Here is a 26,188-nt window from a genome sequence, read left to right as displayed (position 1 = left end):
TTCATGGTATAAATACAGATAAACTAGGAGGAAAAAAAAAAGAAGCAATAAATAAAAAGAAAATATACAGAAATATAAGGGGAAAAGTGGGTTGATTCGATATGGCTTTTTATGTGCCGTTCAACGACAGGAACTTGGAGATAAGTTTCTTCATGTTGAAGCCAACAGGCGAATGTGCCGATGATATTATTGATGTTCTAAAGCAAGTTTCTTTATACACTACAAGCCTTGGCTGCATTCAAAGTTCTATATTGAAAAGTATTCATGGAAACTTGGTATGTTGTAATATCTTTGCTCCTCGTATTTTTATCTGAAACCACATCCAAATTTCTGGGGTTATATGATATAAATATAGCGAAAACTTATCGATTTCTGGGGGACACTTTACTCCACATGATGGATGATTAATTGCTTTGTTTTTGGTATGTTGGCAATTTGCGTGAATGAATTTTGGCTTTAGTATGGCTCACTTCTCGATGTTACTCGGTTTTTTTCGGCAGATAATATGGAACGGGGCATGGATCAAAAGGTCTAAAGAGAACAAAATATTGCTTAGTGCCGCTCTCGTAAGTGACATAATTTATATCTACTACCATATGTTACTGGAGAATATGAACTTCATTCGTGTGAAAAAATCTTCTTTGATTGTTCCAGCTTTCCATGCTATCGAGTTTAGCAAACATGGCCACCTTAATGGACCACAGCTTCTTTAACTCATACACAGGGGAATCACGAGACGGCTCACCGGCCGTGAGATTCTACACCGGAGACATAGTCTCCCTCAGCTCAGCTTCCCTCGTGGACGCCAACGAATCGAACGAAAACTCGGTGGCGTACGCATGCTTAGCCATGTTCAAAGATCGTTTCCGCAAGATGGTGGGTGCGAATTGTGGGGTTTGCTTGAGATCTCATATCTTGCCAAGAATTGCATGCCTTTTCGTGTGGGATTCTCTGCAGAGTTGCTACTCATACATTCTGAAGACGGATTATAGAAAGGCCATTCTTCCTTATCTTGATGGTTTCTCTCTTGACATTAAGTACGATGTCTTCCGAGTCGTGTATGTCAGTGGACACTCATAGTTGTGACATTAGCTTTATTTACTCTTATATAAAAATAATTTTTATTTTTATCGTATTTATAGTTTATCAAATTATGACATTTACTTTATTTATATACTCATGCAATCTGCATAGATAAACTCTTTGAATATACAATATGTACGATGAAGTCCGCTTCTCAACATATAAAAATCATGAAACTTATTAGGAATCGTACTGTATATTTTAAATTGGTTTCTAGTATATTCAACCGCCTAAAATAAAGATAAAAAGACTTGAGCTTGATACTAGCATGTGTGATGTAAACGTCATGTTTCATTAATATTGATATAGAGATGTTCATTAATAAAGATGTGTGATCATTTGAAGATACGCTGAACAACACTCACTCGGACTTTTCAAGTGGTTATCACTTGTCGAGTGGAAAAATATATGGTTATGATTGTACAACATTGGTGCTTCGACCTGAGACAACGTGGATGCTCTATGTGCTAGCATGCACTTTGATCTATTTACCAACTCTATTGATGGTCATCATGTGACGAGGTTGTGTGTTGTTTCAAAATACGTATGAGTTAATACATCGTGTCGATGATTCACCACTCACCCACAAGTGATGATATCCTATGCGATCTTATGAATTAATAGTGCAATAAATCTATAGCCAGAGTAAGACATGCACATTTTGGAAAAGGGTTTCCTCAGTTGCACGTATTATCTAACTATTATTACTCAAAAATAAATCACATCGTTAATGAATTCGTTTGCAACTCTTGATATACCAGTGATTGTAGATTCGATCGAGATATATGAGTTGAAAAGATAGTAATGTACACTAAATATAACTTAAACTTCTTGCAGACACTATTCGTTATACCTAGTGGATCATGAGACGATGCTACTAGACGTTCTTACCATGATTCGAGTGATGTAATCAGACTTGAGTTCTAACGTTCTTGATCAAATGATTGATTTTAAAAATTAGGCTAATTTTGGTTATTCTAAATCACATGTTGTAAACTCACGGCTAGTTGTATCCCTGAACCATTGAAAATCACTCAAGTATTAGGTTTGGTGTTCTTGTTGAGATAGTAAAATTCAAAGAGTTGAATTTAGTGATTGTAGTTTGAGAGAGATCAAACATATTTCTTATAAAGAAGCTTATAAGTTGATTACATATAATGAAAATTATGGAATATAGCTTAACTATTATTTAAGTGAGGAAAGTAGAACTCTTTGTTTTAGTGAAAGAGTTCACGAAACTAGTGGTTGCAAAAAAATGGATTAGTGAAATATTTTATCCTTCGAAATTTTCATTTTATTTATGTGAACGAGATCTGTACCCTCGACATATCGACGCTGTTTGATTATCAATCGGGGTTATATTAATTATTTATTTATTTAATTTAAAATATACTAATTAAATAACAAATTAATAATAATGAGTACTAAGTGCAAAATTCTCATGAAACATTCTAGAAAAGTTTAGAATATATTAATTAATCAATAACTAATTTAGTAATTAAATAAAATTTATTTAATTTATATATGTGTGTGTGTGTATAAGTATATTTTATTATCAAAAGTTGATAATAATTTATACAATTTTCAAGATTGAAAAATACATATATGAGAGTTTTTGAATAATGAAAAACAATATCTTGATGAAAGAGAGTCTTGCTTAGTTCAGGAAAAGACTTTTAATACATGTGTAATCAACAGTTGAATTACACAAATAATTTTTGCACATAATTTTTGTCCACAAAAAATTCTCTCTCTCTCCCTTTCACACAAGGAAATTGGCCACCTCTCTCTTGGCAGCATACGACCGCTCCTCCACAGCATTGTCAAGCTGTCTCTCTGACGTCGCCGCCACTTAATTTTTGAAATTTCAACGATCAACACTCGACGCAAATTTCGTTTAGATTTCTTGTATGATCTATACGAAGAATTCAGTTTCTGATCGTGGACCTGATTCAGAAGATTGAAAAAAGTGGTTAATTACAGTAAATCGTTCGTATGGATTTACAAGAAGTACCAGCTCTAGTTTTTCCAAACTGATTTGATCATAAGGTGATTCGTAAAATGCAACGCCAGCCCCTAAAAGAATTTTGAACAGTAATCCCCGCAATCTCTTCTTTTATGAAGAATATATAATAATAAATTTTTGAACTTTTGCCAAAACTTTCAAAAGATTCATAAAGAGTGTCAAATTTCAAGGACCCACCACCCATGGAGAAAATAACAGAGAGACCAATTACACCATGCCAGCTCGGTCAAAGACAATTTTTTGCCAAATTAATTAAAATAATAATAAATAAATGCTTTTTCGCTTGACGTTAATTCGACATTTAATTTATTTATTTCAAATTTTGAATTTATCAATATTATATTATTAAATTTGAAACATTTAAATATAGTAACTAAATTTTAGTATCGTGTCTGTTTTAATATTTATATATATATATTAATAAAATGTTAAAACTTCAATACAAGTCACCTCTAGTTCGGTTGATAGATTCTTTGTTTTTCATCAATCATAGGTTCTATTTATATTTGGGCAAAAACTTGTGTGAGACGGTCTCACGGGTCATATTTGTGAGACGGATCTCTTATTTGGGTCACCCATGAAAAAGTATTACTTTTTATGCTAAGAGTATTACTTTTTATTGTGAATATGGGTAGGGTTGACCCGTCTCACGAATTATGATCCGTGAGACGGTCTCACATGAGACTCACTCTTATATTTGAACATTTTTTCTTTTATTTTTTAATTCATATATCAAAATACGTAGTAGTTCTTAACTATTTCTTATAATTATATTTTGATACTCACTTATATATAAATCAAATAAATTATAAAAAAAAATATTGTATAAACACGTGCAACGCATATATCGGTAACTAACGATAATAATAACTCCATCCAAATTCGTTATTTTTCAGTATCATTGTCATTACTGTAATTAAAAAATAATAATTTACCAGTTCAAACACTAGGTCCATCTTTGGACAGAGGAAACCTATGTGCCAACCTTGTTCACATTTCTATTTCTTGAACATTTACACATGGTAGAATCGAGGAATATTTGTATTAAAATTTACGAGTCAAAATCATGTAATTCAACAACTAATTCATCGTATTACGATTTATATGTCTGACGAGCAGTCATGTATAAAACGACGTAAACATTTTACTGTATTCTCGTATGAGTAAATCGGTCATTTATATCAATATCCTCACAAAACATAAATTTATTTATTTATTTAGTTCAAACAAATGTTCGTTTTCTCAAAAAGTCACAATTTGTGATAATAGTCCAATACTTTAAATCGTACAACATCTCAAACGTCATGTTGTGATTTATCTATTCAGCATAAACATTTATTGTACTCAACGATTTCGAACCACAAAAAATCACGATCTTGAATTGGTTGACACTTATTTTATCCATTCTCAACAAATTCAAACTCTTAGTTAGAATAAGTCAGATATTTTACTATTCAAACCATTAAAGTGTTAGGTGATTTCTCTTGTTGAATTTTTAAGACTACTTTTTATGACAAATGGAAGCAAACAAGAGAAAACAATCCATCTCATATTTCAAAGTTGAGCCTTAGTTTTGAAACTTCCTTTTTTTGTTTTGATTTTCAGTCATATTTTACATCGACAATTTCGTTGTCGTGTCAGCATTTTCTGTCTTCGTGTCATTCCACATTTGAAATAGGATTTAAAAAAAAAAAACCAAAAATAAATAAATTTGCATAATTAAAATTCAACTTTAATAAAAAAAATATAGGACAAAATGGAAAATAAGACAGTTTATTGTTCACCGACGAATGTGATAATTCCCCCGAATAACGTGTATATTTTGTTTATAAAACTGGTTGATTGATTGTCTACAAACATTTGGGATTTATTTATATTTATACAAAAAAATATTTAATTTATATTAATTAATTTCTTTAAAATAATAGAATTCGAGTGTGGGGGGCTATTGGGTTTGTTTGTTGCATAGCAAGACAAGTTCCCTGGGCAATTCTTGTATGGGGTTACGTGATCACATGGGCCATAAGCATAATTGTAAATATTAATCGTCATCATTGCATTAAAAGACTCAAAAAAAAAAAAATCGCTTTATATAGATCGAAATTCGGGAAAGTTAAACTTTATATATATAATTTTGATATATTCTTCGTCAATAGTATCTATTTATGTCTTGACTCTTTAGAATTGAACGTGATAAAATATATCAAAATTATACATTGATTCTACGAATTTTTTAAAAAATAAAGCATATAATCTTTATAAATTGGATAAATATGCTTGATATTTTAAAATTCATAGATTTAAAAACTCATTGATTTTATACCAAAAATTTTAATGTTTTCTAATTATTCAAGATGTTTTAAACTACGCTGCAACGAGTATAACACACTTACATCCGGTGGAACGACGACCTTTGGATTAATCGCTCATATATATAGGATTAGAAATGGATTAAAGTAAATAAATAAAGCATTCAAAACAGAATTTAGAGGGCGGGAAATTGGACTTCAGTCTCTAACCGTCGATTTTTTTGTGTTCAGTCCTTGGATATTTTTTTAGTACCACATTTCCACATGAAGTGTACCATATTTTGTATGACATATTACCATAATTTTGTGGGTAGAAAGTGAACCCAAAAAAATGTTTTGATCGAGGATTTTTCACCGAAGAGACGTTATTTTCGATTATTTATTTTTGGAAAGGGATTTATGAAGAGTATTGAAGGACAGTTGCGTTATGGAATTCTGTAGCCCTTTTACTGGCCAAAATATGGAGGGCATTGGTACAAGTGTACACATTATCTCTACTTTGACTAGTTTTTTGGACTATATATACACATCGTATCATTCAATACACAGATTTTAATATGTGAGACGAATTAATTTTATTTATATTAATAAAAAAATTATTAATAATCTAAATAAAAGATATATCTCTAAAAATTGACCTCTGAGAACGTCTGATAAAAAATTTTGTGATTATATTTTAACTGATATTCTACAAATATTTTCATATAATCTTATCTTTTGTAAAATTCCTCTTAAATATTAAATATTTCAATGTTTATATAATCATAGTCAACTCTAGGCTAGCTGGATTATAACTTTATTAAAATAATGAATTTTTTTATGATTTGTAATTCATACATCAATATCTTAAATTTGAAATTTGATTTCGAATTGGAGATGTAATTATAACAACTTTTTATCTCAATTCAATCATAATAATAATTATTTTTCCTTTTGAAATATTTTGTGTGTAACAACAAAATATAATTTGTTTAAAAAATGTCAGAATATTCTTCCTTATTATAATTTTTCCTCACATCATTCACGTTAATCCAGATTACAGATTAGTTTTATTACAAAATTGAACCATGAAACAGTATTATAATAATTTTGACCATATTAATATGTATAAAATGCTGATTGTTCTGCTAAGTGCTCGTGTTTGATTTATTATAATTTACAAAAAAACACTCCAATTTTAAAATAAAGAGTAGGTCTCTTGTGAGATGGTCTCACGAATATTTATCTGTGAGACGAGTCAACTCTATCGATATTCATAATAAAAAATAATACTCTCAATGATACCGTCTCACACAAGTTTTTGTCAATAAACCATTAATAATTCAAAGCTCATGTAAAATTAAGAAAACCCAAATAAAATAAGAGTGAGTCTCATGTGAGACCGTCTCACGGATCATAATCTGTGAGACGGGTCAACCCTACCTATATTCACAATAAAAAGTAATACTCCTAGCATAAAAAGTTATACTTTTTCATGGGTGACCCAAATAAGAGATCTGTCTCACAAATATGATCCATGAGACCATCTTACCCAAGTTTTTGTCATAAAATAAAAAGAAAACTATAAAAATCAATGTAAGATCGCCACCGTTGATTTAGCAACCAACTTTTCGTTGATAGTGTTATTTCTCTCCCTCACAGTGGAGCTCTGTCATCATAGAGCTTTGGCTTCTTCTCTCTCTGGATTCGCTGTGTTGTGGTGTGTGTTTGTATGTGTGTGTGAGAGAGTGAGAGAGATTGCGAAATACAGACAAGGATCCTATGGAGTACGAAAGGATACACAAAGCTCAGGCATATATACATATTTTTTTCTTTTGTGAAACAGCTGAATTGACCATAGTGGTAGCTTGTTATTTTGCTTGCATTTGTCTTTTGCGTTGCGCAGGATTTTTGTTTTATTCAAGATGGTGTTCGCGTAAAGTGATTTTTTTCGTAAGCATTGGGTTATTCATGTTTTATTTTTTGAAGAAATGATATTTGAAATATTGCTGAGATGGGATTTATGTAGTATGCCAACTTTTAGGAGATTTTTCTTTGGTGGGATGTGTCAAAATTTTTCAGTATCGTAAAAATAAAATAAAATGCGCTGTTTGCTTAATGCAGACTGGCATGATTTCTCCGAGTAAGTTGAGGATTAAGCTTATAGGGTCGCACAATCAGAAGAAAACGGACGGATCAAACTGTAATTCTTCAAGAACATCTCCTTCTAAGCTTGAGGATACAGAATTTGTCAAGAACGGTCTGTTGGCGCCGGATGATGATGATTTTGGGGAAGAAGGTTTGGATTTTTTCTTCTTTTCTTCTATTTTTTTTTTGTTTTGTTTTTGGTTTTGGTTTTGGTTTTGGTTTTTTGCTTCAATTCAAATTCTTAGGGGACCAAACCTAGCTTTGACTGGAGCTTTCTTTTTTCAGATGTTGGTATTGGATCCGAAGTAATCTGCTTTTGGGTTCTGTAATAATTGCACATTTATGTGGTGAATCTGTAATAATTAGTGGTAGGCTTTAATCCCTAACAATAATGAGCACTTATTGTTCCCTGAAGCAACTGCAAATCTTTGAATCGATTTGCAAACTCTAATTTTAAATTCTTGGTGTGCTGATTTTTGGCCCGTGTCCATCTTTTTCCAGTTTCCACTATAGGAATTCCGCCAAGTAAATTTGATAATTCGAAGCAAGAAGATGGAAATTTGTCGCATTTGAAGGATCATGGGCTAAGGGATGCTGGTCATACTAGAATTCAGCTAGTTTCTATGGTTGATGCCAGTAATTCGAATTCAGTGCATCCGGTTCGAAATTATGAAGAAGAAAGTCTTGATTACGATAGTACATCAAGCTTCGAGTTCCATAAAGGGGAGAGATCTCTGCACCAATCGATTACAAGATCCTTGTCAAGACCAATGTCGTCCAAGTGGAATGATGCGGAGAAGTGGATTATGAATAGGCAAAATGTGCATGTATCAAAAAAGACCAATCAACAAATTCTAGTGAACCGGCCCATAGGGCCTAATATGGTCAGAGTTGCACCAGAGTCTGCTGCTGGTTTTGATAATAAGCCATCTGTGAAACGGGTTGATTTCCATGAGAGTGAGGATTTGCTCGAAGTGGATGATATGGAGTTGCCCTGTATGAAGAGCGTGACAGAAGAAAAGACAGGTGATGTGTGCATTTTCAGTTCATCTATGAGTTATTTACTTGGCATATTAAGGGGAAAATGAACTTCAAATCGTTACCGTTAAGTTACTCTTTGGATTTGACAGATTGATCGAAGCTCGGGTATATAATGCGGGTTTTTTTTTACTACTGTTCTTGGATAAATAAGAAACCTTTTACTTTGAATCATTTGTATCTTGGAAGTGGATTGATAAAGTTGAAATGTGTTGGTACAATAAAAAAATGTTATTCTGGACTTTCTGAAATGGCTCTCACTAACTTCTTGGCAAATTTTCAGGCGTTTCGGGGATAAGATCGGTGTCAATGAGAGATACAGGAACTGAAATGACGCCTATTCCGAGTCAAGATCCATCAAGAAGTGCCACTCCTGTCAGTTCAACAACCCCAATTCGTAGCCCAACTTCTTCTATACCATCTAGTCCTCGAAGACAAGAGCCTGTACCAACACAAACCGAAAATCCCACAAGTAGTGCAACACAAAATTCAGATGAATATGGGGAAAAGGATTTGTCCGAACAAGAAATGAAACTCAAAGCAAGAAGGGAAATTGTAGCCCTTGGTGTCCAGCTTGGTAAGATGAATATTGCTGCTTGGGCAAGAGATGGTGAGAATGAAAAGAATTTATCCGGGAATGAAACTAGTGGTAGTAGCGAGGTTGAACAGATTGAGTATGCGAAACGAGCTGCTGCATGGGAAGAAGCTGAGAAATCTAAACATGCTGCAAGGTTTAATCTAATTTTTTTGGATTTAGACTATCATAAAATCACAATTTTGATCGAATGAATCAAACTGTCAGGTTTAAACAAGAGGAAATAAGAATCCAAGCGTGGGAGAGCCAGCAGAAAGCAAAGCTTGACGCAGAAATGAGGAAGATTGAGGTAGGAATATCGGCACTTTTAAAAACGAACTCCAAACGAAGCATGGGTTATAGATGTGACTGAAATAGTGAAATTTGACTTTCAGGCCCAAATTGAGCAAAGGAAAGCAGAAGCTCAGGCAAAGATGGTAAAGAAGATAGCATTGGCGAGACAGAAGTCGGAGGAAAAAAGGGCTGTTGCCGAATGTAGAAAGAATCAGCTAGCAGAAAAAACTACTGCACAGGCCGAGTACATTCGCCAGACTGGTCGAATCCCCTCAAATCTTTCTATATGCTGTGGATGGTTGTGATTATAGATGTAGGCAATGCACAACGAAATTGTTCGTGAGATCAATCAAATTTTTTTGCATGATGTGCATAAGTGATCTCCGTTGGCACATAAGCCATACCAACGGAGGATTGTTATCCTGTATTGGGAACTTATTTTGTATCCATTGACAATCTAAAAGTTAACGTGCTTGGTTGTAATTGTAGTAGCTGTTAATTCATTTCTGCCTCCATTTAAACCTTGCGTCCAAGAATCTATAAATAGGTTCTACCTCAAAGTCTAAATTTGTAAAAATTTTGAAGTTGACCCTAAAGTCAATTTTCCTTTAATATATATTTAAAATTTATCAAACAAAATGTGGTTTATTTGATCCAAAGAAAAATTAAAATACTTTTGTTTTCTCGTTTGAAATTAACTCCTAGACAAGCCTTGTACATTTCAGAAAAATAATAGTCATCGATTAATTAATCTCGAGGTGATAATCATGTGTTGGATGATATAGACCTCTTAAATAGCACGCACTAATGAAAAAAAACATGAGTAGGTCTATTGAGAAACGATATCACGAATTTTTATCTGTGAGACGGATCAACTCTACCGATATTCACAATAAAAAATATTACTCTTAGCATAAAAAGTAAGTACTTTTACATGGATGACCCAAATAAGATATCTGTCTCACAAAATACGACCCGTGAGATCGTCTCACACAATATTTTAACCAAAAAACATACAAGTTAGGGCTATTTTTTAATAATAAAAGACACGATTCAAAATTATTTTTTGAATAAAAAAACATAAAAAAACAAAACAAAAAACAGTGAATCCGTCGACAATAATTTCCCTTTTTCTACATATATCACAACAATATTAAGTTATTAGAATTTAATATTTTCCTGTATTAATGTCTCCAATAATAAGTTAATTACATTGTTTGTCTAAAATTCATTCCAGACAATAAACAACTCCATAATTTTGTATTTCTTACCAAAAATTTAAGGAATTGCGAAACGATGACTTCTATATTTTGTAAGTTTAATTTAAATAATCGGGTACAAAAAATGGGTCCATCCGATAAAACGAATAGCTCAACTCGTGCTAGATCCAAGTGCTCAATTTTAATTTGAACACATGTGTTCCACTTTTTTACGTGAATATGCATAACCAAATTTACTTTGGACCTTTAAATCTAGCATGTCATTGCAATAAGAACTCAACCTACTCGGTCACGTTTTCACATTCTTCGATCAAATAACAAAAGAAAATCGATTCAAATAATTAGTTTAACTTGATAAAAGAAGGTTATTCATGAATTTTTGAAACAAAAACAACGAGACATTATGTCGATCTAACCTCGCCAAGAAAAACCTCCTATGTGAAGGAACGAAAATCGACCACTTTTGCCAGTAACTTGGGTCATATATGCTTCATTCGTACAGCAGAAAGGGTAACCTAAGCCATAGTAAACCAAACCTTCCAAGCCATGGATCGATGGAAGAATTCCAGATGGGCATAACTATTCTTCTTCAAAGTCTAAAAGAAAGTCTGTTAAGTTTTCTGAATCGTCTATAGCTTCATCCAAAGACATGCTACTGTCCTTTTTAGGTTTACCCTGCAATGAAGAAGGAAATGCATATCACTAACACTAAGAAAATATCAAGATAACCAAAGGCTAATTGGTCATCACAAAGTTCAAAACTCGCATTTTCGGAAAATTACATGTCAACTGTAAATTTATTTAGTGGGGATGATAGATCATATTCGCCTTCCCGCTGTCGTTTGAATAGAAGTTGAATTACCTTCGACTTCCGCAGCTCTACATTACTTTTTAAAATGCTCCAATTGCGTGTAACTTTCTCATCCCCGGCATCCTCTCCTTCATCCTCACCTTCTTCTCCTTCATCCTGTCAATGTAATTCGTGAAAATATATAACAAACTTTTCATGGTTCAAGGAAAAAATCAAAACGGCAACCAAAATAACTAAAATATTTCATAGCTCACATCATTTTCGCCTATATCAACAGCTCGTGCCATTGCTTCATCCATATCTGCCATCTGCTATAGAACATAGTGCAAATAAAGAATAGGTAACAAAATTAAAATGATTCAAATCTTCACATATCCAGGACTTGTAGTTCAAACAAAACTACACTTTTCAAATTCACCAAGGATAGATAATATGACTACAGTATGTTACCTCAACTTCTTCCCTTTTCTCTCCAGCCAGGATTTTCTCCAACTCTTCTCTAGTTATTATTTTGCCATGCTGAAAGAAGTTTTGCACAGGTGATTAAAAACCTTCTGAACTGTATCTGTCAAACAACAATTTCTTGCATGGAATAACCATGAAAGTTTTGTTATTTAAGTAGCGTACATAAAGTATTCATCATATCCAATGTTATTTAAAAATACCTTGCCACTCGGTTTAATCTCAGTCACCAAATTATTTTACAAGTCAAGCAAGCAGAATACCAAGAAATCAACCTCTTAGATTAATTTTTTTTAATATTAATACCAAGCATGGCTTAAAACTAAAAAACCTTGATATTTTACATTGGTCAGCATGTTGTTTAGGCCAGTCTGAGTAAGTAGGAAACATGATTGCTTAGCTGCTATAAATAATGGGGAAGGTGCAGCACAATCAGGAACTGAAACTAGAAAGGCCATAAGGCGAAATGGAACAAATTACTGGAGATAAAAACATCGCCAAGTAGCTCATTTAAATCTAAATCTAAACAAGAGAAAAATACGAAAGCTGGAGATTGAAATCATGTGCTGCTAAAAATTAATGGCAAGAGATATATAAGAAATCAATTGTCAAAACCTCTTTCAGATAATCGAGCATGTCTGGAGTTGGTTCGTGAAACTCTGGACCTCTAAAATCAATCACCTCATCTGGATCCTGAATATAGTTTATAGTTGGGTAAACAGGATCTCCACCCCATACTGACAAAATAACAAAGGAAAGTCAGACAGAAGGAATACAAGCTACAGCAGAAGGAATACAAAGCTAGAAATCAAAAAACATATAATGGCATCAAATTTGAAAACATTAAGATCAGGATATATGTTTGATGCAATTTTATTGTTAGAAAAGATTTCATACCATATTTATTTGTTCATATCTATAACGATGTAATGATTGCAACTCAAACTAAGATCAATATAGTTTAGCACTGTTGCCATTGTTTGGTGGATATAGTCATATGGGCCTTTTTACAACTGAACCATGCAATGTAGTGCAGCACCAACTGTACCCATATTTCTAATACATTAAAATTCAACAAATCACAATTCGGTATGCATGTGAGGATATGAATGTGACATTATAAAATAATGGAATTAAAGCAGGGAAAGGAAAATGGATAATGAGGAGCTTATACTTTGCTTTATTTGGTCCTCTCTCATTCTCATTGCTAACGGATCCCGACGAATACGGATATCAGTACCCATCATGATGCGAAATTCCCTGTCAGTTTGGTGTGATAACATCTCAATAAGCTGCTCATTTTCATCTTCACCGGTTTCTTCAAAATGCTTTTGAACTGCTTCCCGTGTAGTGTCTCTTTTCCAGCCTTTAACCCACTCTGAGTAGTATGCAATGGGGCCAACTCTTTCCAATTTTTCTTGTTCTTCCTGAAGCCTACAAAATCACTTCATGGTTCACAAATCCAAACATGATAGCCATAGCTACTTAGTTGGATGAATACACAGAAGAGCCGAGCCAAGGACAAATTTTTCCATATATGTAGAAGTTCTTTTTAATGTAACCTAAAATCAGAAAGAGAATTTTTCAAAAATTCCTGAATCATTTCACGTGCCATTCAGTACAATATGTTCCTATTTTTAGAATTACATCCATCTTTTCCTTGCAAGAGTTGGAAGGTTGATCCGGAGTCCACGCGAGGTCACAAGAAAAACAATAAGGTAGATTGTTACATCGCCATGTCAAAACAATATTTTGTCCAAGAACAAATACAAAATATATCTCTTTTAAGCACACTGTCAAAAACCAAAATTTGATTAATGTTTCAGTTATAATATGAAAATACCAAAAAAACATGAATAGATTGATAAAACATTTCACATAGTACACAGAGGCAGATGGGCAATTTTCTTCGTGTAGAAATCCATTGTAGTGAGAAGAGAAGAAAAGGAAGACAAAATAAGAGTTTACATTCAGGACAGAGAAAACAATATTGGTTTCAAAAAGTTCAAAAGGGTGGTCGATTGAAATTTATGTCTGAATGATATGTAGTTTAAAACTGTGATATTATATACACGAAACAATCCTTATCAGATTTATTCTCATCTTTAATGGACATGAATAGTTCAAGATGATCCTCTAAGATTGAAAAACTCGTTAACTTGTCAAGACATCCATGTCAATGAATTGATTCCAAACAGCTTCACCTTTCCAAGCCTAAGAGTTACAACAGCATGAGATAAAATAAAAGGAGGAAACACGAGTGTCATATTGAATATCAAATATTCTAATACCTCTCTTCTTTATAAATGTGTCGTCTAGCTCTAAAAAGAGAACACTCAGTAAGTGTTGGCTCGTCTCCGTAAAGCTTTATTTGTCCAGTTTCTGCCATAGCTTTGAGAAATACCTGACATACAAACGATAGGAAAGTAAGTCGGTGACTCAAGCTCAGGTGTACAATTTGCCAGACAGTAATACATGCTCAAAAAATAACATTATTCCTAGAGTAAACTTTACTTATTAAGCCATTGGCGCTCATTGTGATCTCACCATATAAAGTTAGGTTTACACAGCTCAGCCTCCAGTATCAGAAAAAAGTGACCCGGGCAATTTTTAGTGAAATACTGTTAATGTAATATTCTTAGAGTCCTAGCAAGCTAAATGGCTTTCGATAAATCACTTGTTTGTTACTTTGTTTGTCCTATGATTATATTTTTGCAATTATATTTATCTTTCCTTGATCCAAATAGAATGTTGGAACTCACCGTCTCAACGTCTGGGCGTCTCCTCTGCCATCTAGACCACTGTTCTTTTTCGGGTTTTCTCCAGTTCCACCACAGTTCTTCATTTGAAAGTGGCTCTTCTATTGGTTTCTCAGTTTTTGGATCGATAAAGGGATGTGGATTCCCAATTTTCTTGTCCAGTTCATATCCGGTCAACTCTTCTTCCTCAGGTTCTGTCTGATAAACAACAAACTCAGACAAGAGATCTTTAGGTTCATCAGGTGAATCCTCCAAAGACTCAGTTTCGACAGGATCATTTGGAACCACGCTCAATTCTGAAGACTTCGTAGCAGCTGCTGAAGACTTGTACTTTTTCCTTCTACTTCCAGGTTTTTTTCCGAAGGAGGGTTTCCCAGTAGAGACACCTTTTGGTTCAGGAGCCCTGTCCGCCCTTACTTGGCTGGATGTGCCTTCTGGCCATAAATCTTCCCTGGGAATACTTGCACGAGCACCCGAAGCTGGCTCAAGTTGTCCAGATGTGGAGTCCATATAGCTGTGATAAGGGAAACGTTCGACTGATACTTGAATAAAAGAGTCTTCCTTATCGGTATTCTCACACTTTATAGAAGGAAGTAACAATGGTTTATTAAGTGGACTGCTGGTGCCAACTCTAAACTTCCAAGCTGATGCAGGAGCAGGAGATGATAGTATCTGGACAATCCAACTGATGATCATGAAGGATAAAAGCTCTCGAAGGAGCTAAAAAATGTGGCAATAAATGAATCACCTCAACACAATTGTGCATATTAAAAAATTAGCATTCCATACTCATAAGAGTCCAGTTCTTTTAATGTCCCTCGGCAAAGATCGATAACAAAAAACATTGCAAGCATGCGCACAAAATTCAAACAGGGTCATTAATAAATCCATTCATAAAAGGACCAGCTCATACAATCAGCAAAGTATGTTTTACAAAGTATCCTTCTTTAGAAAGGTCACACCCATGGAATCCGGTGGATCAAGAATATGGACTCCCAAAGCAATTACCACTGTTCAAGAGAGAGAAATCTTGAATCTCAGATACAATATAACTTCCTATTCAATCACTCAAGAAAATCGTCCAGAAAATAGAATTCAAAATCAAATATTGACACATTCACCAAGAGAATATAAGACGAATCTTGAAATCGTAAGGAAAAAAACTAACTTATGAAGAAAGAGGAGGGATATTCCTGAATTCCACATAAAATTTCTATAAACATATCAAGAAGAGAGAACATGATTCTGGAGTTCCAGAAAACTTTTCACCAGCTTGTATCAAGCACAAGCAGGCAGAACACAGTAAACTAACAAGAAATATTCAAGAACAGCAAGAAAGTTAGGAAAACAGACCTTCAAATTATCGTTGAAGGACTTCTTGGTGACAGCCCCTTCCACTGAAACCATACTTCTCAATCCTCCATCTGAAACAGAATGAACAAAAAATAAAAATAAAGAAAGAAAAGAAAATAAAGTCTACTCCTTTAGAATAAACACAAAGTGGGATAAAAAAGTGAACGGATACCTTGATAAAACCACGAAACAGAAGCCATGTCCTCGTACTGAAATGCCCGTGGACAAGTGTCCTGTGAAGTGAGCTGATCTTGGTGCCAAAGAAAAGAAGGAAAAGAGAGGATAAACATACAACAGGGTCGGGTCACAAGTTAATTGGGTTATTATTCATCTCAAAAGGGTCGGGTCGTTATTAATTTTGTTATTATTCATTTCAAAGATATGCCATTTTTATTTTGGGAAATAAATTAATTTTTTTCATCTGTTTTTGTTCAATTTTCGGGTTGAATAGGTATCTTGTGAGTGAGTCTCCAAATATTTATCAGTGAGACGGGTTAATCCTACCGATATTCACAATAAAATGTAATACTCTTAGCATAAAAAGTAATATTTTTTCATAGATTACCCAAATAAGAGATTTGTCTCACAAAATACGACCCGTGAGATCGTCTCACATAAGTTTTTGTCTTCCGGGTTTTGTCCATTAAGTTACCAAACTTTGATCTTTGCACAATAATTTTAATTTTCTATTGTTTTGATCTAATTTTTTTTTACGTGATGTCGGATATGCCAACTTTTTTCGTTTCAAATCAAAAATTTTGGTATGACATCGATATTTTCAATGTCATATCAGTATTTTAAGAAAAATAAGATTAAAAAAAATAAAAATTATTACACCAAAATCATAATTTGAATACTCTCTAAATCAAAAACGCAAAAAAAAAATAGTGGAGAAGACCAATCATTTTCTCTTTTTTCTTCACAATATAATTTTCACCTCTATAATCGATCTTACTTCATTCTTTTTTTTATTATTTTTTTTATCGACTTTCTTTTATTATTTTCACAAGTAATAATTACCAATTTAAATAAGTAAATAAATACTTTAATTTAAATAAATTAATACCATTTTGTAATGACAAAAACTTGTGTGAGATGGTCTCACGGATCGTATTTGTGAGACGGATCTCTTATTTGGGTCATCCATGAAAAAGTATTACGTTTTATGCTAAGATTATTACTTTTTATTGTGAATATGTATAAAGTTGATCCGTCTCACAGATTAAGATCCGTGAGACGATCTCACATAAGACTCAACCGGAAGAGAAAATGGAGGAAATTAAACGAAAAATATATACATAAGAAAAGGAAGTAAGGAAACAAATAGATCGTCAGTTTCAGAAGAGTAAAAAATCCTCTCCTCGTGGAACTGAAACCCTAAAAATCACCATGGGCAAAAAGAAATTCAAGATCAAGAGGCCACAACGCAAGAAGAAGATTACGGCGGCTGTTCCCTCCTCACCAGCGCCTCCGTGGACGGAACTCCCTACAGATGTGACTGCGAATATCCTACAAAGGCTCAGCTGCGTAGAGTTACTTGAGAGTGCACAGAAAGTGTGTACCACATGGCGGAGTTTGTGCCGTGATCCAGCCATGTGGCGAGTGATTGACTTGTCTAATATAGACGACATGTCCTACGATCCGGAAATCATTTGCCGTCATGCGGTGGATCGTAGCCTCGGACAGCTGCTGGACATTAATGTTGAATATTTCGGTACCGATGACTTGCTTCACTACATATCCAAGAGGTGTGGTTTTATTTTTTGTTTTTGAAATTCGTGGTTGTTAAATTGTGGAAGTAATGTTCCTTTCTCTATGCTGGTAGTTGCCATATGTGTACAATGTTCACTGTGATTTGTCCTTCTGCATTATGTGTGGTGCTAATGATAGTTACATGTCCTAACATTATTGTACTTGTTGAGAGTCACAGGCGATCTGGGAAGGGATAATATTGGTGAACAGCGGAGGGGTTAAGGTGCATGCATCAAATATAGGTGGGCTTCACGGGGTGAGCATTGTGCATTGACTCTGTAGTAAAATATGGAGTGGCTAGCTAATAAGCTTTGGGGGCTCTTTAGAAAGTTAGTTTTTTGGTTTGGGCTCTGCCGTTGGTAGGCTATAAGTGCTGTACTGATATACAAGTTATGGTTGTTTGTTATCTGTAGAAGATGCTTGATTTCACTTCTTTATCTACAGCCAGTATATGGATCATCCTTTTCAATTTGAGTTATTATAATGTGTAATACGGTGTCGAACTGTGGCTTATAGATGCAATTCTGTGCGGATTAAGCAGATTTAAGAGAATAAACTTCACTAACAATTATGGAAGAATTAGTTCTATAAATTGATTCCAACTCAGTTTCCAATAACCATGTGGATTGCAGTGCTGCGAAATTGAGTTTTTGTTTTGTTGTAAGTGATCAATTGAATGCCATGTGGTGATGAACTTAAAAGTTTTGGATTTTTGTGTGGGCATGAATAAACAATTGACATGATCTGTAATTGTGGTTCAGAAGGGCTGTATCACTGTACTGGTTAAAAGTTTTCATTCACCAAACAGTCTTGCACATTTATGTTGGATCAATACGTGATGCACTAATTTAATTTGCTAGACTCAATTATGCATCCTTTGATAAATTGTTTTAATTCTTTCTGATTCTCGCTTCTACTTCCTCCGTGATGACGTGAAACTGTCTGTTCTATCTGGTGACCTTATGTTCAGTTTTTTCATGGAGCATGTGTATTTTCCTTGGTTCGTAGCTGTTTGTGCTCTATTAATTTTTACATGAGAATCTTGATGTACTTCACTTCGAAGGTTGTTTGCTTGAGATGATACAGCTTTGCGTTCTCTGGCTAGATTATATAATATTTTATTGCTTTTCAAAAGTTTTTCTAAGTTATTGCATGTTCTAATCTTCCGAGAATTATTTTTCTCATCTAGATCAAATCAGCTCAGATGTCTGAGGCTTGCATGCTGCTATAACATATCAGGCAAAGGTTTGAGTGAAGCAGTCAAAAAAATGCCACAGCTGGAAGAATTGCACCTCTTCTTTATGAAATCAATCAGCGCTGAAGACATTGAAGCCATAGGCCTTTCTTGCCCCATATTAAAATCATTTACCTTTAATGACCGTGGGTACAGATTTCCACTTTCGGAAGGTAATGAGTATCCAACGGCTATTGCAAAATCCATGCCCGCGTTGCGTCACCTTCGCCTTTTTGGAAATAAGATGACGAACGAGGGAGTGGAAGCCATTCTTGATGGTTGTTCGCAACTTGAATCACTTGACCTCCGGCAATGCTTCAGTGTTGATCTGAGAGGGGATTTAGGCAGCAGGTGTTTTCAGCGGCTAAAAGAACTGAAATACCCTTGTGACTCTACTTCTGATTATGAATGGGATGCTGAGATTTATGACTGCGAATATGACGATGACCACTTTCCATCCGACTTTTCTGACCTTTACTCTCTTGGTGATTATGAGGACTACACTGACCCCTTCAATGATGTATACTGTAATGACGAATACTATAACGATGAGTATGGGTTTTGGTTCTGCAACGGTGGCTAATCTGAGGTTGGAACAGGTTGACGGTGAGAAAATCATTTGCTGTTCAGTAACAATTTCTCTACTCTGTTGATTTACTTTATGCATGGCAGCCAGTGATCTTGGTTGATTTTAGATAATTCCTTATATTGAAGCATCTAAGTTGAACATTTTCTAGATACTGACACTGACGTTTGTTCAACTTCTTTTTTAAGGTTCTGACTAGTGGATGTTGCTTCTAGTCATTTTGGAATGGATCTCTTTAGTCAATTTCAGGTTGGTCTTTGTTTTCTCCATCACCAGGGATCGATGAGACTCTCTTCAGAATCCATCTACTATTTTATCTAGTTGATTTAAATTTTTCTCACACCCCCTTTTGGTTCTTGCATTTTCCCTGGCTTTCACAGCAGTTCTCAGCAATCAACTGCTTATCGTGAGTATGTATTTAAAGTACTAGGTTGGTGTAGAGTTATGATTGCCAAGTTCTTCTAAGAACGAGGTTTCTTTTATTGGAATGCATGTGTGTTCTCTCTACTTCTCTATTCGAGTAGAGGAAGCCTCTTCAAAACTCAATGTCCAAATCTCATTAATATCTTCTATCCCAAGGTGGTAATTTGAGCGACCTCCTTGGCTCCTTGGGTCGATAACAGTAATATAACTTTAGTTCAAAAATTCTGACTTATCAAAATTTGATGCCCTTAAAGTGATAATTGATTACTGATTGGTATCCCCAGGCAAGGGGCGTAGATGATAGACCATATAAGAGGTTAGGATTAGTCTGCGCAGCCTACCCATTAGGTACAAGTTACCATGCACGTAGACGATTGATGAAACGTCCCTGTCTCCGTACTCTTCCCATGGAAATAATTGAACTTTTACTCGAATCTGCCCTTATATATTTCTTCCTGATATTTGTATCAGATCAATGGAAAAATAGAAATAAAAAAAAGTATATTATTAGATTATTTGTGTATATCAAAATAGTATATTTTTAGAGAACATTACGAAGTCTCGCAATGAATCGAGCCAGTCCTCGTTTCTAGAATCTGCAAGAAGGGGGATTGAGGATCATTGCGTTTATGCTTTTGAAATTATTATTTGAACCGACGCAAAGAGGCACAGCAGTCACCATCATGTTAAATTGATGAAATGTACTCGGATGTTTCAGGATTTCAAGAATCCCCACAAGTACGACTTCATTTTATATCACAAGTTGGTAACACGATTGTCTGTTGTTAATAAAATAATAATTATTATGTTATTCATACCAATTAATTTATTCTTTATCACGTTATAGATATTTGTCATTCCATTTCACGAGTAACGACCACCAAGTGGTGAAAACATACCTATTGAAAAATTGTGTATTAAATATAATTCTTAAATTTGAGATGGGATTCTTTGCATAGCCTTCCCACTTGAAACGAAAAGTTTCAAATTTTACTGTTTATTTTTTTAAAAAAAAATCAAATGCATTGAGTTCATGTATCGCCAAAGTTCTTATATTGGTTTAAAATATATTGTTTCCCTTGATTAATTGTAGGGGAAGTTATTGAAAAATCCCCAATCAAAAAATTTCTTTGGCTTCACTCCCTACCCACAAAATTGTGGTACTATGTCATACAAAATGTGGTACATTTCATGTGGAAATGTGGTACACTTCATGTGGAAATGTGGTACTAAAAAAGTACCTAAGGACTGAACACAAAAAAAAATGGCGGCTGGGGACTGAACCCAAATTTCCCGTTAATTGTAAGCTGATCTAGTCGTGGAGTAGATAGACACAAAAAGCTGCCCAAACAGAGAAGACAGATCCCACGAAATCATCTTGCCAAGATTATCATATCAAATTAGAATCTATCTTAATTTGCTGACGCCCATGAAAGTGGTTAATGAGATCCTACCCATGTGGGCATTGCCTCCATGAGAGGATGGATGGTCAAGATCTTGCCAAACATACAATTTCAAAAAAAAAAAGTGGGTCCTACATATGCATGGACAAATCTTGACCATCCATCCTATCATGGGGGCAATGTCCGCATAGGTAGGATGAAATAAACCCATGAAAGTTGTTTATTTTTACGTTTTCTAGATTCTTTAAGAACCCCCAAATATTTGTGCAGAAATTATTATTGTTTTTACCAAAAATGCCAATATTCATACATTTTGATAAGCTTACTGATACCCCTATAAGGATATGAGTTTGTTCATCGGAATCCCATGGGTACAAACCAGGGTACCGGGTAGTTTTGTGAATGCCCGGGTAAATTTTTCCTTCCCGGGTGTGATGGTTTCATCCGCAATCCTTTATCCGTAGCCCGGGTCCTCATAGAGTTGGCCGGGTGCTTCTCACATGTCCAGGGAATGTTCTCGGTTGGATACCCACTTGGGCAACCTCGAGAATAGAGCTACCTCGATAAATGAGCCACACTCAAGTGTAATCATTACAGTCAATCTAATCCGCCAGAGCAACTTGGGTTTGGAGTGTCCGAGAAGTCATCAGAAGCTAGTATGGTGAACCGACTTAGTAGGTGACGCGGGAATCGAGGTAACTACCCATTCCTCTCCTATAAATAGCAGGTATTAATGTCATTAAAGGGGCCTTTGGAACTTTAATCATTCTATGTATTTTTCCTAAAATATTGTTCGAAGTTCATCATCATAGCAGCCTGCTGACTTTATCATCGGAGTGGCTACGTCGGAAACCCCTCCAGCGCCCATTCACGAGTTCTTCTCATTGTTAGCAGGTGCCGTTCAAGCCATTGTCTTCGCTCAAAATTCCCAAAACATTAAAAATTGTTGATTTGATCCGATTGGAGCTCCTTACCCGGCTTGCCCATTTCAAGAGGATCACATCATTGGCGCCGTCTGTGGGAAATCATATTGAGCTCGAGGCGTTGATATGGCTCGTACCAGAAGAACAGACCAAGATAACTCCCGGGCCCAGGCGGACGGGGGACAATCTTCCAGACAAGTAAACGTTAATAATACCGACCAGAATCTTATAACCATGACCCGAGAGGAATTGAAAAAAATGATGGCTGACGCAATGGTTCATGCTATGGCCCGGAAAGAAGTTTCTTGACGTAACACACCACCAGAGCAGGAGCAGGAGCAAGAGCAGGAGCAGGGGCGAAAGGAGGAGGAGGAGGAAGGGAGCGAAGAGAATGAAGATTATAGTGCCGGGTCGAAGGCTCCGACTACAGCAGAGGAGTTGAAAGATTTAAAGCAGCAAATGAAGGTCCTAGAAGGACAGCTGGAAAGTCGCAGCTCTGTCCGGGCCGCGGCAAAGGGATGTCCATTTGCCGATATCATTGTTCGGGAACCTCTTCCCGGAAACTTCAAGTCTGCCAAAATAAAAGATTATGATGGCAATGCGGACCCGGAGGAGCACTTAGCCAGATTCGAGAACATGGCCATGTTACACTGCTATACTGATAGAATCAAGTGCAAAGTGTTCTTGACAACTCTGGTGGATTCCGCTCAGAGGTGGTTTGAGGGTTTGTCCCCCCAAAGCTTGCATTCGTTCCGAGATTTCCAAAAGGTATTCCTACACCACTTTAGTAGTAGTAAGAAATACAAAAAGACCGCCTTCAGTCTTTTTGAGGTAAAGCAGAGCCCTGAGGAGAGTTTGCGGGCTTACATCAGAAGATTCAACAGAGTGGCTCTAGACGTCCCGTCTTGTGCCACCGAGACCAAGACTACTGCCTTCACCCAGGGTTTGAGAGAGGGTGAATTCTTCAAATCACTCACCAAAAAAGTGCCCGGGGATTTTGAGGATCTGTTATCTCGGGCAGAAAAGTACATAAATATGGAGGAAGCCCAGAAACAAAAGAGGGAAGCGGTGAGGAAAGAAAGAGGAGACCGGGTATCTAAGCCCGAGGAGAGGGGACAAAAGAGGGGCAATTCAGGGCATTTCTCTCATAATGTGCCTCTGAAGATTGCCCGAGAGAGGGAGGTGCAGGAATGCAGTAGGGATTTAGCCCCGGATCATCAACTGGCCCGGCCGGAGAAAAAGGGATTTTGTGCGCTTCACAAGCTAGGCTATCATAACATTGAGGATTGCAAAGTCCTGAAGGGAAATTATGTTGTGCCTTCCCTCCCAAGGCCCATTATCAATACCCAGATGTCTAGGGTGCCGCCATGGACGTCCAGGCAGCCCGGATCTAGTTCCCGGGGAGGGGGTGTGAGAAACAATCCTAGAATCGAACCCGGAAGGAGGAGGGGGCCTGAACCCGAGCAAAGAAAGAAGTCACCCCCGGTTGTAGGGACAATTAAAATGATATCCGGAGGCTCTACTGATGGAGACTCCAATCGAGCGAGGAAGTCAAGGAGTAGGAGAGAGTGTTTGGAGGTGGAAGGATCGAGGAAGAGTGAGGCAATCATCAGTTTCGGCCCGGAGGACCTAAGAGGGGTGAATCTACCCCACAACGATGCCTTGGTGATCCAAGCCCGAGTGGCGAACTATGACATTCTGCGGGTCTTCGTGGACTCAGGCAGTTCTGTGAATGTAATTTTCAAAGATGCTTTTGAGCAGATGGATTTACAGGGCTATCACCTGGAAACAGTGGAAACTGCTCTTTTTGGCTTCGCCGGGCACGTGGTTTATCCGGAAGGGGATATTATTTTACCTCTGACCTTGGGCTCTCACGATCTCAAGAAAACAATGATGACTTCCTTCACTATGGTGGACTCCCCCTCATCGTATAACATCATCCTTGGGAGGCCGGCGATGAATGAGTTAAGGGCTGTAGCGTCTACCTACCACCAGAAAATAAAATTTCCTGTGGGAGCAAGGGTAGGAGAAGTCCGGGGAGATCAACCCTCTTCTAGAAAGTGTTATGTGGAAGCGGTCCGAGCGGATCAGAACAGATCTAAGAAGGAGGGGAAGAGGGCTAAGATAGGTGAGACAGGAGGGAGGATAGTGGAGGAAGGGGAGATACACTTTGTGGCCGAGGAAGAGCAGGAGGCGGTGGAGATTGGGCCAGGACAGCAGATCCGGGTGGCTCGGGATCTCGGCACGACCACCCGGGTAAGTTTAATTAAATGTTTAAAAACTAACATTCATGTGTTTGCCTGGTCCCAGCAGGAGCTTACGGGGATTTCCCCCTTTTTATCGGAGCATCATTTAAACATCCTCCCGGGGTCTCACCCTGTGAAGCAGAAAAAGAGGCACTTTGGTCCTGAAAAGGACAAAGTCATAGCAGAACAAGTCAAGGAGCTCCTGAAGGCGGGGCATATTAGGGAAATTCAATTCCCTACTTGGCTTTCCAATGTGGTTTTAGTACCTAAATCCACTGGCAAATGGCGCATGTGCGTAGATTTCCGCGATCTAAACAAAGCGTGCCCCAAAGATCATTATCCGCTGCCCCGGATTGACCAGTTGGTAGATTCTACCTCGGGCTATGAGCTGTTGAGCTTTATGGATGCATACCAGGGGTATCATCAGATTCCCTTGGCCAAAAAAGATCAAGATAAAGCTAGTTTTGTCACTTCGGGAGGTACATTTTGTTATATTGTAATGCCTTTCGGGTTGAAGAATGCAGGGGCCACTTATCAGCGTCTTATGGACAAAGTATTCGAGAAACAGCTGGGGCGGAACGTGGAGGTCTATGTGGATGATATCTTAAGCAAGGCCCGGGAGGTCACTACTTTTATTGATGATTTACAGGAAACTTTTGCCACCCTCATGCAACATGGGATCAAGCTTAACCCGGCTAAATGTATTTTTGGCGTAAAGAGTGGCAAATTTCTGGGATTCATGGTAACAGATCGGGGAATTGAGGTAAACCCGGAGAAGGTAAAATCTGTCTTGTGTATGCCCTCTCCCCAGTCTGTAAAAGAGGTGCAAAAGCTGACGGGAAGGATTGCTTCCCTTTCTCGGTTTATATCCCGATCAGCACACAGAAGTTATCCTTTCTTTCAAGTCTTGAGAAAGGCCAAGCACTTCGGATGGGACGATAAATGTGAACAAGCCTTCCAGGAATTGAAAGCTCATCTTGCAGAGCTCCCGGTGTTAGTAAAGCCCGAGCCCGGGGAGCGATTATTCCTGTATTTATCCTCTACAGAACATGCTGTCAGTTCAGTGTTAATCAAAGAAGAAGGCTCTGATCAGAAGCCTGTCTATTATGTCAGCCACGCTCTAAAAGGGCCCGAGCTCCGATATACAGAGGTGGAGAAAAGATTGCATTGGCTTTGATCGTGACTGCTCGGAAGCTAAGACCTTACTTCTTATCGCATCAAATAGTGGTTCTTACCAACAGCCCTCTTGGTAGAATCATGACCCATGCTGAGGTATCCGGGCGAATGATTAAGTGGACGGTGGAATTGGGGGAGTACGATATCGAATACAAACCACGAGTGGCTATCAAGGCACAAGCTTTATCAGACTTTTTATCTGAGATGATCCAGCCTAGTAGAGAAGAAGTGTGGAGGGTTTTTGTAGATGGGGCGTCTAGCCTTGCGGGGTGCGGAGTAGGAGTCGTGATGATATCTCCCCCGGGAGAAAAAATCAAATTGGCAATAAGGATTGACTCCCGAGTAACTAATAATGAGGCCGAGTATGAGGCTATGCTAGCTGGAATACG

The 26,188-nt window shown here is 36.6% G+C and overlaps 5 protein-coding genes across 10 annotated transcripts; 4 read left to right on the top strand and 1 right to left on the bottom strand.

Annotated features, from left to right (window-relative positions):
• The first annotated feature begins 25 nt into the window (after positions 1-25).
• On the top strand, positions 26-1,126 carry LOC140836003 (uncharacterized). The gene is made up of 3 exons (XM_073201416.1): positions 26-275; positions 501-566; positions 655-1,126. Exons 1-3 carry the CDS (start codon positions 102-104, stop codon positions 1,078-1,080), a joined length of 666 nt encoding a protein of 221 aa, XP_073057517.1. The 5' UTR covers positions 26-101; the 3' UTR covers positions 1,081-1,126.
• Positions 1,127-7,020: 5,894 nt separating this feature from the next.
• On the top strand, positions 7,021-9,954 carry LOC140836703 (uncharacterized). Of its 3 annotated transcripts, none has more exons than XM_073202415.1 (6): positions 7,021-7,350; positions 7,522-7,696; positions 8,047-8,571; positions 8,867-9,314; positions 9,386-9,467; positions 9,553-9,954. In XM_073202415.1, exons 1-6 carry the CDS (start codon positions 7,180-7,182, stop codon positions 9,754-9,756), a joined length of 1,605 nt encoding a protein of 534 aa, XP_073058516.1. In that variant the 5' UTR covers positions 7,021-7,179; the 3' UTR covers positions 9,757-9,954. The 3 variants fall into 3 exon arrangements, with proteins under 3 accessions (XP_073058516.1, XP_073058518.1, XP_073058517.1); XM_073202417.1 differs by having other exon boundaries at positions 7,022-7,209; XM_073202416.1 differs by having other exon boundaries at positions 7,022-7,260.
• Positions 9,955-11,003: 1,049 nt separating this feature from the next.
• LOC140836702 (protein PLASTID TRANSCRIPTIONALLY ACTIVE 12, chloroplastic) lies at positions 11,004-16,368 on the bottom strand. Of its 2 annotated transcripts, none has more exons than XM_073202413.1 (10): positions 16,229-16,368; positions 16,057-16,127; positions 14,707-15,375; positions 14,236-14,348; positions 13,119-13,378; positions 12,560-12,681; positions 11,933-12,001; positions 11,737-11,793; positions 11,534-11,638; positions 11,004-11,346 (listed from the first exon to the last, which is right to left on the bottom strand). In XM_073202413.1, the coding sequence occupies exons 1-10, from the start codon at positions 16,344-16,346 to the stop codon at positions 11,251-11,253; spliced, it is 1,680 nt and encodes a 559-aa protein (XP_073058514.1). In that variant the 5' UTR covers positions 16,347-16,368; the 3' UTR covers positions 11,004-11,250. The 2 variants fall into 2 exon arrangements, with proteins under 2 accessions (XP_073058514.1, XP_073058515.1); XM_073202414.1 differs by having other exon boundaries at positions 11,737-11,790.
• A 985-nt stretch (positions 16,369-17,353) lies between these two features.
• Positions 17,354-20,271, top strand: LOC140836701 (F-box protein SKIP19-like). 3 transcript variants are annotated; one of them, XM_073202411.1, is made up of 3 exons: positions 17,354-17,804; positions 18,998-19,641; positions 19,817-20,271. In XM_073202411.1, exons 1-2 carry the CDS (start codon positions 17,446-17,448, stop codon positions 19,623-19,625), a joined length of 987 nt encoding a protein of 328 aa, XP_073058512.1. In that variant the 5' UTR covers positions 17,354-17,445; the 3' UTR covers positions 19,626-19,641; positions 19,817-20,271. The 3 variants fall into 3 exon arrangements, with proteins under 3 accessions (XP_073058512.1, XP_073058511.1, XP_073058510.1); XM_073202410.1 differs by having other exon boundaries at positions 18,998-19,648; XM_073202409.1 differs by having other exon boundaries at positions 18,998-20,271.
• A 2,565-nt stretch (positions 20,272-22,836) lies between these two features.
• On the top strand, positions 22,837-25,800 carry LOC140837382 (uncharacterized). The gene has a single exon (XM_073203516.1). It carries the CDS (start codon positions 22,837-22,839, stop codon positions 25,798-25,800), a length of 2,964 nt encoding a protein of 987 aa, XP_073059617.1.
• Positions 25,801-26,188: the final 388 nt, after the last annotated feature.

Source organism: Primulina eburnea, chromosome 7 (genome assembly GCF_022965805.1).
Source record: "Primulina eburnea isolate SZY01 chromosome 7, ASM2296580v1, whole genome shotgun sequence".
Classification (NCBI taxonomy): Eukaryota; Viridiplantae; Streptophyta; class Magnoliopsida; order Lamiales; family Gesneriaceae; genus Primulina; species Primulina eburnea.
The sequence above is the reverse complement of the archived record's forward strand: the minus strand, read 5'-3'. Positions and strand labels throughout refer to the sequence as shown.